General features: G+C 41.0%; 1 protein-coding gene and 1 long non-coding RNA gene across 4 annotated transcripts in view; one reads left to right on the forward strand and one right to left on the reverse strand.

The window, feature by feature from the left end:
• Positions 1-17,931, reverse strand: part of CSMD1 (CUB and Sushi multiple domains 1) — a 2,205,021-nt gene that overhangs the window by 319,546 nt on the left and 1,867,544 nt on the right. The window contains 2 exon segments of the mRNA XM_068281348.1: positions 2,248-2,317; positions 3,586-3,704. Of these exon segments, the coding sequence (XP_068137449.1) occupies positions 2,248-2,317; positions 3,586-3,704 (189 nt within the window).
• LOC137571757 (uncharacterized) overlaps positions 9,174-17,931 on the forward strand; it is an 88,018-nt gene continuing 79,260 nt past the window's right edge. For all 3 annotated transcript variants that reach the window (XR_011031419.1, XR_011031421.1, XR_011031422.1), the window contains exon 1: positions 9,174-9,233. This is a non-coding gene — a long non-coding RNA (uncharacterized lncRNA). The remainder of the gene's footprint in view (positions 9,234-17,931) is intronic.

Below are 17,931 nucleotides of genomic sequence, written 5' to 3' on the forward strand. Positions count from 1 at the left end.
GCGTAACTGACCTATTCACTTTCAGTGAATGGGATCAGCCACGCAACGCATAGAGACGCAGATGGCGCGCGTTCGTACGTGTTGCATTCCGAATGCACGGCCATCCACGTTTCATGATGTGAACGTGGCCTAAGACTCTATTTACAGAAGGGAAATTTATCTGGAGGTGTTCTTGGTTTCTGGCAATAAGCAGACTTCTTCACAGGTGCAGAGTCCATCTACACACATTAGATAAAACTCAGCCAAGGCAGCAGTTTAGGACAATTTCAGTTTAAAATCTAGCTTGTGCTCAGGTGTCCCTGAGGTTGTGTAAAGATCTGGCATGCTGAACCTTACTTACACAGCAACAGCTGAGGGCATTGTTCCCCTCAAACAAGGGGCTTGATTCATAAAGCCATGATAACTGTTATCACGGCTGTGAAAAAGTGCTTTGCGCGCATTTTAGCGCGAAAAACTGCTATCGCATGAAAAAATTAGCGTTCGCACAATAATGCAAATTTTAGCGCATTAACATTTGCGTTCACACCATAACTCAAATTTATCGTGTAAACGCGGAACGTCAATGCACAAAAAATTTGCGTTATCGCAAAAACATACATTTTTGCACATGATAACCGTTTTCGCGCTAAATTTTGTGCGAATCACTTTTCACAGCATGATAACAGTTATCACTGCTTTGTGAATCAAGCCCAAGATGTGTCTCTATTGTGCTCCGTGGTCTTGCTTCTCTTATCCCCATAGAGATAGTATGCTCTCAGGTATACCCAAGTGACACATTTATACAACACTCATTCCCGACACACTGGCGTCAGCAGGATCAAGTATGATTCTGATCTCCCTGTCATGCTCTCATTCTGGTCCATCCTCTAGTACACCAAAACTGAGCTTTAGCTCATCTTTCAGCTTGCCCCTAGGTGTGCACACACTGCAGATAATTACTTGTGATCCAGGTGAGGTGTATGGCTATAGTGATGGTACCCAATCAGGGGTATTTAAAGGAAAACTGAAGCTAGAAGTATATGGAGGCTGCCATATGTATTTACTTTTAAACAATGCCAGTTGACTGGCAGCGCTGCTGATCTATTTGGCTGCAGCAATGTCTGAATCACATCAGAAACAAGCATGCAGCTAATCTTGTCAGATTTGACAAAACACCTGATCTGCTACATACTTGTTCAGGGTCTATGGCTAAAAGTATTAGAGGCAGAAGATAAGCAGGATAGTAAGGCATCTAGTAAGGTATATTTATTTTCAAAAGGAAATAAATATTGAAGCCCCCTTATCCCTCTCACTTCAGGTGTCCTTTAGACCCTGCTTAGACAACACATGCTGATGTTTGCTCCACACAGCTCCCTGTGCTTCCCTGGCTCTGCCCTTTGCTTTATACCTTGACCCTGCCCTGTAAACTGTAGGCCTGACCAGTGCCTGTGACCTTGACCCTGCTGGGCGAATTGCCAATCCTGCCATTTGTTTTTGTCATCAACCCTGTGTTGCTAACTGCTTATCCTGACATAAACCTTTGTCAGAGCTTTGATTGAGTCTTTGACCTTGCTTTGCCAGCCACCAGTTCCAACCTCAGCTCTGCCTGCTTCCAGTCCTGACTTTGGCGTATACCTTTAACTGTTTTTTGGCCTTATCCACACTGAAAGTAAACCCTCCTCCTTCCGCAGGTTCTCACATCATCTGATACTGTTCCTGGTCTGATGTCTTCCAGGATGGTGCAGATGTGGTTTGCTTGCCTCCTTACTGGGCACAACAGCCTTCTTCAGTCCCTCTGGTCCAGTCCACTCTGCTGTACCTCATGTGCAGTTGTCCCTGTCTGCCCCTCCAGTCAAATTGGGCCTGCTAGTCCCTCCTGTCCAGTTAGGCCAGCCAGTTCTTTCTATCCAGTCATTCCCACCAGTCTTTCTGATTCAGTCAGGCCTGCTCTTCACAAACTGTAGGGTTTCCTTCACTATTGGGCCAAGGGTTGTGATGTGGTGGCTACCAGGCACCAAAATAATTCACCAGCCACTTGGGGTGATAACAAATAATACCTTGTGGGGTGCTTTGGTAAAATCCCATAATCACTTAGACTCCACACCCTTCAACCTCTCAGCTGGGTTAACCCATTGTAAGTAAGTCAGTAACATCACACATGGAAAGAGAATAATGGCAGTGGCCATCAAGATGTCACATATTAACTTTCATTTTTAAATACATTTACAACTAGACTGCACCTTAGAAGAAAATAACTTTCTTGCTTACCAATGCAAAGAGGTGAAGGGTAATTCCAACGCCGTACTGTTCCAGGCATGCAGGAGATATGTGAATGGCCCTGTTCATCGCAGAAATAAACACAACAACACAATCAAAGCAATAAGTCATATTTTAGAGGAAATATATTGATTTTCCATTAAGAAAACCCAACACTGTCTGCATGCCTAGGGACAGCCTTTGTAACTCTAAAGTAAAATAGATATAAATCAATTTATTTAATAAGAAGAGAAAACAAAAATCTTTCCAAGAGGGCAGCCTGTACTTGTCTGGCTGTGCAATATCTTCTCAGATTAGCTTCAAAAATGCAAACAGTTTTATGATTTCAACATTGCGGGGGCATCCACCTGCTGGTTGCAGTTGGTAAATACAAATACTTCTTTTAATAATAACAATAATAATTCACCTTATGAATACAATGTAGTGTGTGTGTGTGTGTGTGTGTGTGTGTGTGTGTGTGTGTGTGTGTGTGTGTGTGTGTGTGTGTGTGTGTGTGTGTGTGTGTGTGTGTGTGTGTGTGTGTGTTCGTGTGTGTGTGTTCGTGTGTGTGTGTGTGTTCGTGTGTGTGTGTGTGTGTGTGTGTGTTCGTGTGTGTGTGTTAGTGTGTGTGTGTTCGTGTGTGTGTGTTCGTGTGTGTGTGTGTGTGTGTGTGTGTGTTCGTGTGTGTGTGTTCGTGTGTGTGTTCGTGTGTGTGTTCGTGTGTGTGTGTGTGTGTGTGTTCGTGTGTGTGTGTGTGTGTGTGTGTGTTCGTGTGTGTGTGTGTGTGTGTTCGTGTTAGTGTGTGTGTGTGTGTTCGTGTTAGTGTGTGTGTGTGTGTGTGTTCGTGTTAGTGTGTGTGTGTTCGTGTGTGGGTTCGTGTGTGTGTTCGTGTGTGTGTGTGTGTGTGTGTGTTCGTGTTAGTGTGTGTTCGTGTGTGTGTGTGTGTGTGTGTGTGTGTTCGTGTTAGTGTGTGTGTGTTCGTGTGTGTGTTCGTGTGTGTGTGTGTGTGTGTGTGTTCGTGTTAGTGTGTGTGTGTTCGTGTGTGTGTTCGTGTGTGTGTTCGTGTGTGTTTGTGTGTGTGTGTGTGTGTGTGTGTGTGTGTGTGTGTGTGTGTGTGTGTGTGTGTGTGTGTGTGTGTGTGTGTGTGTGTGTGAATAAAATTAAGTACAACTATATTTTCACGTTAAAAAATAAGGTTTTTAAAGTGAAAAATTATATCAGCAACGTATAGTAAAACAAGTAATGTTAAAAAAAACAGTTTATTCATGAGTGAGAATATATAACAAGATTTGCATGTCTCTGATCACAAGTGTTTTTTTTTTTTAAGACTTACTGGGACAACCTACCTACCTGTAATGTGTAGCCAGATTCACACTGAAAAGAGACTACGTCATTAACCATATATCGATCCCCATATTTAACACCATTCATTGGTACCAGTGGTTCTGGGCAAGCAGTAAGACCAACAGCTAGTGACAACAAGAGATACAATACAGAAAATATTATTAAAATATTCTCTAATTTATACAATTTACTACTGATGAGCCATACATATATGTATAATCTTACACCTACAAACACAGCTCCTCTAACCCATTTACATTTTGGGTATTTCTGGGTGTACTTTGCACATCTACTGTTCATATAAACTACAAAGTATTAAAAAGACATTTGCCTAGAAACAAACTGTTAGGGAAAAAAAACTTTTACTAATGATTCCTGGCTAAAAGTGAACTCATTTTTAAAGATTGTAAAACTGTGCAATACAGTGATCTGTTAGGGCTGGAACCCACAAGAGCGTTTTTTTTGAGCATTTTGGCAGCGCTGCGATACGCTAGCGTTTTGCCAAAACGCTCAGCTGATGTTAATTGATGGGGCAACTTCCACAGGAGCGTTTGCGTTTCCCAGAAACGCAAACGCAGGACCTGCACCATTTTGGGAGCGTTAGCGCTTCAATGTAAAGTATTGAAACGCTAGCAGAAACGCTCAGCAAAACCTAAACTGAGCGGTTTTGCTAGAGTTTTGCGGTTCAGCACAGTGTAACAAAATTAAAAATAATTCACAGGACCAATCAGGATAAAAACGCGAAACGCAAAACGCTACACAACCACTGAGCAAAAAAATACACTGTTGCAAAACGCGACCGAAAACGCGCATGAATCCGCTTGCAAACCGCTCAGACAAAACGCTAGCGGTTGCGTTTTGCGTTTGCGGATATCAGTGGGTTCCAGGCCTAAAGGTGACAACTAGGTAGGAGTGTTAGACAAGTTCCCTCAGTAATTTGGAGACACATTTACTCATATTGGTCCCAACAGTCTGATTTTGAATCACATTAAAGTAAATGAGGAACAATTCAGTTTGGTCTTCTGATCTCTGGAGATCTTGCACAGAAGGGCATAGAGAGAAAAATAAAAGGACACAAATCTTCATAACCATTGGGAGGCACTATATGTGGCTTCAGAGTTTACATGGAAAAAATGTCAATCCTTCAGTTTACAGAAACACAAGCACTTGACATTGCAAGCATATAGTTTATTCTATTCCTGCCCCCCGCCTTTCTATTTTTAATATCTAACTAAAGTGACTATGTTACACAAACAAAACACATTATTAAGAACATGTTGGTCTACTCAAAACGCTTATTAATTATAGGATACATTTTTACTGGTATGTTTTAGTCAAGCATTGGTGTGTGCTCAGGAAAAAAAAACCTTCATTTTTATTTGTATATTTTGTCATTGTTCAAAAAGAACACCTTTTAGCAATTAATAAAAGTTTGTCTAGCAAATTGTAGAGGCAAGGTTTTGATTTTTTTAATAATTATATTAAGTTGCAAAAAAAAAAAACCCTCAAAACCAGAAAGCCGGTAAAAAGGGTGCACAAAACGCTCATGTTAAAATGGGAGTTGCTATATGCAGCTATAATACTAGCTGCAATTAGTGACAATGATGAGAAATTTATGTGCCTGGAGGAACCCGATAAAATAACGGGCACCTTGGCTACCTGCTATACAAATCCCGTAAATACATAGCAGGTGCAAAGAGGCGGGGGGAGGTTTAGGGTAAGGCACCCCAAAGGGGCCCTGACTTTAAGGCTTAGGTGTTATTGGGGGGGGGGTCAATGGTTAGGCACAACCAGGGGATGTTAAGGGTTAGGCACCACCAGAGGGTTAGGCATTGGTAGAGCGAGGGTTAAGGGCTAGGCACTGGTAGAGGGAGGGTTAAGGGTTAGGCATTGGTAGAGGGAGGGTTCTATGTGAGAGTAGGGTCAGGTTAGGTCATAGTAAAATATGACTATCTATTACTATAGGAATTAGGAAGTAGAATATCAGTTATTTTACCAATATTTTACCAGCGGCCGTCCCTTCATTTTTCCAGAAATCTTTATTACATGTACACTTTAAGATTATATTAAAGTTTTAGTAGGTCTTAAAAAAAATTCTGATCCTATGTCCGGATCCTGTTCCTAGATTTTAGCTCCACCTTAAACATCATCTACCTAGACATCATGCTCGACAACCTGGAGAGGTTGGGAAGGACTTCCTCATTAACAGATCACAGCTAGTTAAGATTGTCAGTTGCTCCTTCCAAGAGCAAACCATCAATGTAGGGGCTCCACTAGGGTGTGTACTATCCCCGCACCTGTTCTCCCTGTACATCAAAAACTGTACCTCATCCGCTGACTCTGTCAAGGTCATCAAATTTGCAAATGATGGCCTCATAGGCCTCATCGACAGTATTGGCGAGCACACTTACCGCAACGAGATTGAGAGAAGCTGCAGTTGGTTCAGGGATAATAAGCTCGTCCTCAACGCAGCAATAACTGTTGCGTCAGTATTCAAAAGAAAGTCCAGCAGAGGTTATTCTTCCTGCACCAACTGAAGAAGATTGGTATGCCACGTGAACTGTTTACCAGCTTTTACACCACTATCATAGAATCCATGCTCTTTTGTCATTGTTTGGTACACCCGTGCAACTACAAAGGACAAGCACAAGCTTCAAAGAGTAATTAGTTTGGCAGAAAAGATTATTGGAACTCCACTGCCACCCCTGGACCTTCTCCACTCTGCGAGAATATCGACAAGGGTCTCCATGATGCTTGACCTGCCTGATGCATGATCTCCAACATCCGGGAAGCCGCTTCATCAAACCCCTTTCATTGGGCCAACACTATAGAACCATATTCACCAAAACCACCAGACACAGGAGCACCTTATTTCCTCAAGCAGTACTCAAATTTAACTCCTCCAGCCATGCTCATCCACCTGTGCCTGCGGCTCCAGCCGCTGGACAGCATTAGCCTCCCTGCTGCCCACTGTGAACACTTACTGGTTTTTACAAAATGCCCCACACCCTAGCAGTTGGAAGTGCACTCTGACCATCCCCCTGCCCCCAATATAGGCCTCTATGCCCGTCTTGATGTTGCATCTCTATGTTTTCTTTCAATGCAATGTCCTGTCAAATGTCAATGCAATGTCTATCAATGCAATGTCTGTCCTTGTAATCACTGCCAATGCCATGTGTACCACCAACCAATTCCAGGTATGGCGTCCATCGTACTTGGCGAAGAAACTAATTCTGATTCTGATTCTTTTTCTGTCTATGAGAATTCAAAACTACAATATTCTTTAAAAATATAATGAAGGAAAAACAGGCTTGCTCAGTAAACACAACCATTTTTGTTCATTATAAAAAATAAATGAATATATTTTTTCCCAAAACATATTTTGTATGCATACATCTGCCTTGATACTTAGTACATTACCTCAGACTGTACAAGTGACCTTTTCAAACACACGGTACACAATAAGGTTAAATCTATATTCTCTAAATTGGATTAATTTATTAGATTCAGTTAATACAAATCATGTAGAGAGATGTCAGAGACTAGAATAGTACCTTTGACCTTTCTTAACTCCTCATCTTGTATGCTAAAGTAATCCAATGTATGTTTTATAACGTACATCTCTCAAAAACAACAAGTAGCCTTTGCAAGACCTTCAATTTTTTCTGCTGAGTTTTCTCCTAGATGATATTTTCAAAATACTGCCTTTTAAATCAGTTTTAATTTTGAGGAGTACTTTTTTCACCTACATTTTGGTATTTTTCAATTACAAAATGCTGAATAGTTACTGTGTTTTAAAAAGAAGATGAAAAATTAACAGGAGAAAATTCAGGAGAAAAAGTGAACTGAATAAGGGCTAATGACTGGGATAAGTGCAAGAGATTAAAAAAACATCATTTTTGTAATGCGAGATCATTCACTTTAATTGGAAGTACATGCAGCTCACCTTCTATACTTCACCCTCTAAGCAAGTCTATTTTGCCAACCTTTCTCTTTAAAGTCAAGACAGTGGGGCCTCAGAACTAAACTAATATATTTTGGCCAGCATTCTTATGACAAAAGTACTAATTGCCCAGAATGTCCTGGGCTTTCGGAGTCTTTGTTGTGGGACACTCAATTAAACGTTTGTTTGCTTCCTTAAAGTGTACCTGAAATGGGGTCCCCGCAATAAATTATACATAACTGGGCATTCCTGCAGCCCCCTCCAGCCTGATTGCTACCACGGCATCCTCTTCTCCCTCTCCACCTGCAGTCGACGCATGTGCAATTCAGCCTGGCACGCTCCACTGTGCAGTAGTACTGTGCAGGTGCAGAGTGCTCCAGGTGACAAGGACATTGCAGGTGCATGCACGCAGCTTGGCCGCGCATACAAGTTGGCCCCGGACCGGAGGACTTTTTAGGGCCAATTGCAAGTGAAGGGAGAAGGGGACGCCGTGGGAGTGATCAGGCCAGAGGGGGCTGATGGAAGCCCCAGATATATATATTTTATTGAGAATCCCCTATCTCAGGTTCCTTTTAAGCTCACATATAAAGGCATTCTGTAAAAATACACTTCTGACTATTGACTGGGGGTTATTATTGCAAACCACAGTGATTGCAGGAATCTATAGTAGTTAAGACACTATACAGTACATCACAATGATGACTGCCCCCCCCCCCCCCCCAAGTCATAAAAGAATGGGAAAACTACAGAAATCTTCCCACCCTTTATTATGCTCTCAGGCAAAATCTGTTACATTTTCATAGACTACAAATATTTGCACTAAAATGTTAGCAAATCAGATGTGGGCAAGTTCACATATGCCTATTAATAAAGAAAAGACAGATATAGGTGATCCAGATGCTGAAAGTGCAGCCAATATGCTCAGACTGATCCATTCAGCTGGCTATATCAGTGACCTACGAGGGTGTACATTTAAAAATAGTGCAGCGCTAATTTGGGCGTCGGATTGGGGCTTTTAACATGGGCGTCTATGGAGGTGCTCAGACTACCATGACACCCACATCACCCATATTACTTAATTCAGTATGGGGAAACCCTGGTGAAAAAGTTGTCCCTTAACTAGTTGTGCCTCTAGGCAAGAACCTGCAATAGTGGCACCAGTAGGCATTGGTCCTAACTGTTGGACTAGCCAATTCTAAAATGCAAAATCACTTGAAAGTTTACTTTCCAGCCTCGTTTTTATTGAATAATTGTAATGCCTTCAAGATAATTATTTAAAGTAATATATTGTAATGCCTTCAAAATAATTATTTAGAGTAATTTATTAAAGGGGCACTACAGCGAAAAGCTGTAAAATTAAAAATATATGCAAACATATACAAATAAGAAGTACATTTTTTCCAGAGTAAAATGAGCCATAAATTACTTTTCTCCTATGTTGCGGTCACTTATAGTAGGTAGTAGAAATGTGACAGAAGTGAGAGGTTTTGGACCAGTCCATCTCTTCATAGAGGATTCTCAGAAAGGCTTTAATTCTTTATAAAGATATTCCCTAAAAAAAAAGGTAAACAATGATGCTGGCCAGCTTCCCTGCTCGCTACACAGTTTTTTGGCAGTTGGACAGAGCAACTGCCATTCACTAAGTGCTTTTGAAAATAAATATATCCCAAATCCAAAACCTGTCACTTCTGTCAGATTTCTACTACCTACTGTAAGTGACAGCAACATAGGAGAAAAGTAATTTATGGCTCATTTTACTCTGGAAAAAAATTACTGCTTATTTGTATATGTTTGCACATATTTTAAATTCTCATGGACACGTGTGTGTGTGCGTGCGTGCGTGCGTGCGTGCGTGCGCGTGTGTGTGTGTGTGTATGTGGGTGTGTGAGTGTGTGTGTGTGTGGGCACTCACTCATGTGGGTGCTTGCTTTATATATCATGTTTTTAATTAGTACTGTAGATAGTATTATAAAGACTTGATCTTCCTACCAAGCTACAATTACAAATACACTTGTTTGATATGCTATGTCTAATCTGTATTGTACACAAGAATAATGAAATCAATGAGCTAAAAAATAACAAAGTAACCATGGACATTGCTAATGACATTAACATAAATACCATGGATGTGACATGTCATATTATCTCAATGAAGAAAAGTTTTCAGTGGAGAAAATGAAGCTATGACTGTTAATAGCAACTGTGTCAATTGACATTTATGTATGCAGTGATAATCTTGGACAGGAATCCAATAAACAAATAAATCAAAAAGCTTTGTTCAGCTTGTAAATTAATTAGTCGGTAAGCTAAGTATGAGTAGCTTGCAATGGAGTCTTGCTATTTGCCATTTCAAAGAACAAGTAGTTATAAAGTACACTAATTCAAAATGCTTGCTTGCATACACCAAAACAACCCACCCAAATCCTCCAGTATCTGCCCCGTTCCTCCCCGATGCTCACCCACAGTTACCAAGATAAAATTAACAGAAGTTAATACTGTGCCTCCATTTCAGCTGCTTGGCTGTGTGTGACATAGACAGTGGATGGATTTTCTATTTTGTGATATTATTACCAGTGCAGTAGCAGGATATGTCAGTTCTTGTTATTGGCTAATCTTTTTATGGATGTGCATGAAAAATCTATGTTCATTAAGGTGAGTGAAAGAGTATATTGGGTTATATACCTGTTAAAGTGAAAAGCATGTGGTGGCTATGTATTTTACAAAAACAAGGAAAAGACTAGCTGTAGAGAATATATATATACAGTATATATATATTGTTTTACTTGTTATGGGATATCATGTCTATACTTATGTGGCACAGACCTGTAATTGTTATAAGGGCTTAAACATGGCTATGCGAGGTATAACTGCTTGGACTTGGCTCGATTTGCTAAGAGGTGGCACATTGATATAATGGTTATTTGGTGCAACTGGCATGGCTATTCATAGACCTGAGTTTTCACACTTTATGAATTGAAAGGGTCAAACTAAAGTTATGAATTGAAGTTAACTCATATTTGCCTAATCACAGTAAACTTTTAATAACTAAATCAATCTTTGAAATAAAACATATCCAGGGGAAATAAACCATATACTGATACTACTGCTAGCATAGTGCCAGCTGCTAATGAGTGGCTGTTACTGCAGCAGGCATAGTGGTGGCTAATAGTGAGTGGCTGCTACTAGTGCTGGCGTAGTGACAGCTAGTGACAGCTACTGATCAGTGGCTTCTTCTGGCATAGTGGCGGCTGCTACTGGGTGTATGTTACCATTGCTGGCATAGTGGCAGCTGCTGGTGAGGTGCTGTTACTGCTGCTGGCATAGTGGCAGCTCTTATTGAGTTATGCTGGCAAAGTGGTGGGTGCTTGTGAGTGGTTGTTACTGCTTCTTGTATTGTAGAAGCTGCTGGTAAGTGGCTGTTACTACTGCTGGCATAGTGGCAGTTGCTACAGAATAGCTGTTGTGGCTTGCATAGTTGTGGCTGCTAGTGTGTGGCTACTGCTGCTGGCATATTGGTGGCTGCTAAGGAGTGCTAATCAATTGTGGCTGGCAAAAAGGCAGATGATAACAAGTGGCTGCTGCTAGCATAGTGGTGGCTGCTAGGGAGTGGCTGCTGTGGCTGGCATAGTTGCAGCTACTAGTGAGTGGCTGCTGTTGGCATAGTAGCAGCTGCTAATGAGTGCGTTCTGGCATAGTGGTGGCTGCTAATGAGTGGCTACTGCTGGCATAGTGGCAGCTGCCTCCTCGTCTTTCATTCACTAAGTTGAAGTCTAAATATAGGTATTCTACCTCCTCTAAAACTCTCAAGGGCTTCAGGGACCACTGGAAAAGGTTCAGCAGGCCACATTTGGCCCACAGGCTGGACTTTGGATCCCCCTGACTAAGGAGAAAATGTGAATAAAGGTCTGTGGGCCGTATTCAATTAACTTTTTCTCCTTAATTTTCTCCTAGGAGATAATCTTTCTATTTCTGTTTAAAATAACTTTTCAGCACTCTGCAATTAAAAAAAAGCATCAACATATAGCTGAAAAAGTACTGTCAAAATTATTTTGAGTATTTGATTTCTTGCTAATCATTTAAGGCATTTAACTGACAAGATGTAAAAAAATTCACATAGGAAAAAATGTTAATTGACTAAGGGCCTGAATATTTTATTTGATAAAAACATTGACAACAAAATGTATTAAACATGGAGCTAAAAGCAACAGATGTTTGATTATTTTGTCAAACATTGATTGGAAAGGCGATTCTCTGGGGGATTGAGCATGCTGAAGCACAGGGGGCTCACAAGCAAGAGCAGCACATGAGTGATGCTCCATAGCTTACAAAGCTTGCAGAGCTTCTGGCAGAAGCAAATAGAGGTATAATTTGACAAATTATTATTATTTATTGTATTTATAAAGTGCCAACAAAGTATGCAGCACTGGACAATAAATAGGGATGCATACAATGTAAACAAGGGGTGACAAACAGAGAGTTAGCAAATAATTATACTACATAGCACAAGGTTATACATGTAAACGGTATATGATGCATGATCATGTGATTTTACAGAGACTCAGCAAATCAAGTCCGAGTTAGTCCATGGGAAGGGTTTCATTGCTGGGATTGCAAGATAAGGAAGGACACTCTAAGGAGGGGGGGGGGAGAAACCCTGCCAAAGGTTACAATCTAAAGGGTAGGGGAGGGACACATAAGGTAGGGCTGTAGAAAAGGTGCTTGACTGAGAGAGTTTAAGTGTGGTAGATGGGGGTTAGGCCATTTTGAAGAAATGTTTTTTGAGGGCCTGCTTGAAGTGTTGAAGGAAGGAGCAAGTCTGAGGGGGGTGGATGGGAGTTCCCTAGGTTGGGGGCAGCTCTTGAGAAGTCTTGTAGGTGTGAATGGGATTGAGAAATATGTAGGGAGATCAGGCGAAGATCATTGGAGCACCGAAGGGGACGGGCAGGTATATATCTGTGGGCAAGCTCAGAAATGTAGGTTGGGCAGGTCTTGTGCACAGATTTGTCGGTAAGGCACAGAGTCTTAAAATCGATCCTGAAGCATACAGGGAGCCAGTGTAAGGCTTCGCAGAGGGGAGAAGTGGAAGCAGAGTGGTGGGAAGAATGGATGAGTCTAGCTGCTGCATTTATGACTGATTGAAGGGGTGCAATATGTTTCAAGGGGAGGCCAGACAATAGGGCATTGCAGTAGTCAAGGCGGGAGATGATGAGGACATGGATGAGAGGGCATCGATTTTATGTAGCTATTGATCATTAACCACAATTATCACATGTATACCTAGCTTTAGTCATCTGGGATCAACTATTATATACATTCAATCTTACTTTATTAGCAGGGGACAAGTAGCCTGATGATGAGTGGATAAGCAAACAATGTTGCCATCTATAAGGATAGAAATTGATTATTATGGGTGCTATAAGGATAGCTAATGCTGATTATAGGTGCATGGAAAAAGATGGTAATGATGATTATTTTTATTTCTCCAGTGCACTGAAGCAGAAAGGATGACCTTGAGAATAAGTGGAACCCTTATAATATGCTTTTCAGTACTTATTTTGTGCACAACACACTGTTTTGAGAGAAATAAGTTAATTATTTTGCTTTTAAGCGCATTTCTAAAGCAAAATAATGAAACAAATAACAAAGTGAAACAACTTTAAAGTTCTTGCTAATATTAATTTATGCAAGCACTGATAGGTAGAATAATCAAATAAAAATGATTGGTCGTTCACGGATTTGAGTCCACACTTTGTGACAATTATCAGATTAAAACACTCCGTTGATTTCTACAGAGAACTTACATTTATAACCCTTTGGATATATGTTCTCAGGTTTTAAGATTACTCATTAAGATTGATTTCCAAAGCCAAATATGAAAAATTCACAGAATGCATTTTTATTCAATTTTACAAGCCTTGAAAATAGCTTTGTAATAAAATATAAGAATGGCTTGTTAATTTGACCTTTGTCATCCCATTAATCATGCTGTTACTGCACAGTCTACTATTCACTTTGGAAAGGTTAAAACATTTTGTAGATAAAAAAATGTATCTCTTATAGAAATTAAATGTCTGTATACAGTAGAAGCATACAGGACTTTTGTTTTATTGCAATAACTGCAAAGGCCTTTAAAAACAGCCTGACCTCATGCAGATTACACTCTGACAATGAGAAATGTATGCATGTATTGCGTTCTTAATCAAATGAATATGGATTTTGTCATTACTATAAATTCTTAGGTACAAAATAAATTGCTTGCATCTTGTTCCAGACAGCCACTGGTGTGAATTAATAATAACAATGAAGAAAGAAGATTCTGAAATAATCATAATAAAAACCCTTTAATATAATTAGATAAATGGGATAGTAACGCACAAAAGGCCTGGCTGTAAATAGAAAGAGAAAGCAAGCATGATTTGTATCTGGGCCCTGACACACCAAATAGTTTTTCGTGGGTTGTTTTTGTTTTTAAAACACGTCTCACTCTCCATTGACTTAATTAAAATCGCTGCAAAATCTCAGCAATCACTGTTTTTCTAAAAATCACAATCACTGTAATTTTGCTGCAATTTTATCCCAATTTTAATTTAACTCAATTTTTAAAAATACATAAATGACCTGCAACATTTTCTTTTGTGTGTCAGGGCTCTCTGAAACATTCCTAATTGGAGACTGGACACACACCCACATATATACACACACTCGCTGGAAGCTCACATAAAGAGTTGAATTTTGTGTTCACTGATACTCTGATCCACTACTTATGGTGCATATGTAGATGAGGTGACCAGCAAAAATAAATTACACTTCATCATAACTTTTGGCACCTTAGATGAATGCTTTAGAAATTATGACACATTTCTGTATCCTGATGTTGACTCTCTTAAAGTTTATTAATTTGTCCTCATGGATGAATAACAAAATTAGGAATTGTTGCAACTAGGCAGTGCAGATATTGCACTGTTGAAGGACCAAGCAAAATAAGGAGTCTCTGACAATATGCAGTGGTTCTATCACTTCCCAGCTACCACACTTTTGTATAGTTTTACTACAGTTATTGTTTCATCAAACTTATTTATCTGTCCTTGCCATCTTGTTCATTTTGCCCTAATAAATCTAACTTTTGCTTTGCCTTTCATCATCTGATGGAATTCCAATATTAATTCTGATTTGTTTTAGGTTTCTTTGAGACAGCCACTGGACTCTTCTGGAAAAAAAAGGGCCACTCTGTCTCCACTGCTACTGCTAATAGCACAATATTGCTGTTCATACGGGAAAATATGGGCTGATCAGCACTGTAGGGACAGATGCGACAAACATTGGCAGAGTGTCTGGGTGTCCAGCATTGTAGTGTTAGAGAATGATATATGAAGGTTTACATGGGAGCAAGGTAGCAGTGCTGTGGTGCTGAAAGACAGCTCCATGACACAAAACATCACTTAACCTCCGTAGCGGTAAGCTGAGCTGAGCTTAGGGTGGGAGAAATTAGCTGGGAGTAATTCTGAGCTCAGCTCGGGACAGCAAATTACCTGCTTTCCTGGCATTTTCTGAGTCCCACTCAGTGGGACTCCAGCATGTCTACCCGGGTGCCTGCAGTAATTTCGGCCACCGGGATCCTGGCAGCCCGGCTCTTCTTCCTGGGGACCCGGCAGCCAATGGGTTCGGCAAAGTGGCGGTGGCGGCGTAACATCATCAGGGATGGGACTACATTTTAAAGTGATCCTGAAGGGTCGCACAGGGCACATAGAAAACAGAGACACGCGCCCTGTATGTGTGATGTATAATACTAAGAGGTATACATGTGTGTGTGTATGTCTGATTCCTCCTCATTTGTCTCTCATCACAAGTTGTAATTTGATCTCTCCCCTATGTCACCTGACTGCCATGGCAGATGGCAGATTAGCTCATTTGAAAGCACAGGATGACAATATTGCCATTTGGTTCCCAACTGTTTCTGAGCTAGGTGCTTCTGCCTTACTGTTGCCAACCTCTGCCTGGATGTTGACTACCCTCTGCCTGCAGCCTGCACCAACCTTTGTCTGCATTTCGACTACTCTCAGTCTGCCGGCTAGGGATGCTCATTCGGATATTCCGATCGGAAATTGCATTCCCGCATCGGAATGCGGAAATCGGTAATGCAAGTGCCGTAGGCAGATTTCCGCTGGAAATCGCGGAAATTTCCGCCGGTAATTCTGCATCTGTCTATTTTCTGCATTTTATATTTCGGTAAAAATCCGCCGAATTTAGCAGTTAATAGCAAAGCCCCCGTAAGTCCTAGAAACACCAAATTTTCAGGGTTTATTAAACATAATCTTGTTAACAAGATGCAAAAAAAAGTTTTCAAAAAGACCTTATAGTTTTTGAGAAAATCAATGTTAAAGTTGGGCGGAATTTCCGCGATTTCCGGCGGAAATTCCGCCTTGTAATGCTGAAATTGGTAGCGGAAAGCGGAATCGGTAATTGGTACATGACGGAATGCAGATTTACCGCGTAATCGGAAATTGGCATTCCGACCATCCCTACTGCCGGCTGCACCAACGTCTGCCTGGATTTTGACTACTCTCTACCTGCCGCCTGCACTGAGGCCTGCCTGGATTTTGACTACTCTCTACCTGCCACCTGTACTAATGTCTGTCTCAATTTAAACTACTCTCTACCTGCCACCTGCACCAATGTCTGCCTGGATTTTGACTACTTTCTGCTTGCCGCCTGCACTAACATCTGCCAGGATTTTAACTACTTTCTGCCTGCCTTATTTGTACACTTTCCGGCGGAAATTCCGCCTTGTAATGCGGAAATTGGTAGCGGAAAGCGGAATCGGTAATCGGTACATGACGGAATGCGGATTTACCGCGTAATCGGAAATTGGCATTCCGACCATCCCTACTGCCGGCTGCACCAACGTCTGCCTGCATTTTGACTACTCTCTACCTGCCGCCTGCACTGAGGTCTGCCTGGATTTTGACTACTCTCTACCTGCCACCTGTACTAATGTCTGTCTCAATTTAAACTACTCTCTACCTGCCACCTGCACCAATGTCTGCCTGGATTTTGACTACTTTCTGCTTGCCGCCTGCACTAACATCTGCCTGGATTTTAACTACTTTCTGCCTGCCTTATTTGTACACTTTTTTTTTCACAATTTTTAAAGTTTATTTATAAATGTAATTAAATCAACAAATTTGTGTTCTAAACTTGTATTTACATGCAGAATGTCTACCAGGTTTTTATTCTGACATATTCTGACATATTTTGGTGAGTTATGACTTAAGAATTGGAAGCCTAAATTTCTTGAAAAAAATGTACCGCTTTTGACTCATAATTCCAGACAGAAATGCACCACCAGGGAGGTTAAACAGTGCCCAGCAGCTACTAATCATTATTTGCCTGATGAAGATCTTCTCATTCAGACATCACCCAGGCAAATTAATAATTTACTTTTCTGCTATGTTGCTGTCATTTATTGCAGGAAGTAAAAATCTGACAGACCTGACAGGCTTTGGACTGGTCCGTGTCCTCATAGGGGATTTTTGGTGTTTCCTTTATTCTTTACAGAAGCACTCTCAAGAAAGGTTCTATACAAAGTTAACAGCCTACTGGAGAGCATACACACAGCTCAGATTCAGTAGCAGGAACACAGGTATAGTCACACTCATGGCAGGCAGGAAGGCCGCTTTTTCTTGCATTACCCTTTATTAGTCAAAATGAGCAATGCTGAAAGAAGAATCACCAGTACTTTTAAAACTCATGTTTTTTTGCCTAAAGAGGAACTGTAGTGAAAATAATGTAATGAATATATATATATTTTTTTTACAATATTCATTTATAAAAGATTTAGATAGTGTTTGCCCATATTTCCTCACCCCGATTAACATTCTGAAATTTATCACAGGCGGTGACATCTTTATCCCTGCCAGATGATGTCTGTTCATAGAACTCTCAGTAAACGAACATTCCACAAAGAGAGATTCTGGTTGCTTGGCAGTTGGAAACAGCTGTTTTTTCCCACAATGCAAAGGTTCAAAGACAGCAAACTGTCAGGACCATGGTCATGACATCACACTGTGGGAGCAGTTGCACCACAATATCAGCCATATAGATGTCCCTAATGGTCTGGTTGAGAAAAGGTAAAGATTTCTAGTGGGAAAGGGGGTATTGGCTATTGATTGGGATGAAGTTCAACCTGAGGTTAAAGTTCCCCTTAAAGGGAAGGTTCAGGGACTGTATAAAAAACATAACAATCCAAATCCACTTGCCTGGAGCTTCCTAAAGCCCATGGCAGGCAGGAGGTGCCCACGGTGCCGCTCCGCAGGCTCCCAGTGGTGCGCCCGACCTGGCCAGGCCGGCTGCCAGGTCGGGCTTCTTCTGCACTCCAAAGTGTGTGTCACTCGTGCGCTCTGACGTCATCG

Source organism: Hyperolius riggenbachi, chromosome 4 (assembly GCF_040937935.1).
Source record: "Hyperolius riggenbachi isolate aHypRig1 chromosome 4, aHypRig1.pri, whole genome shotgun sequence".
In the NCBI taxonomy this organism is placed as follows: Eukaryota; Metazoa; Chordata; class Amphibia; order Anura; family Hyperoliidae; genus Hyperolius; species Hyperolius riggenbachi.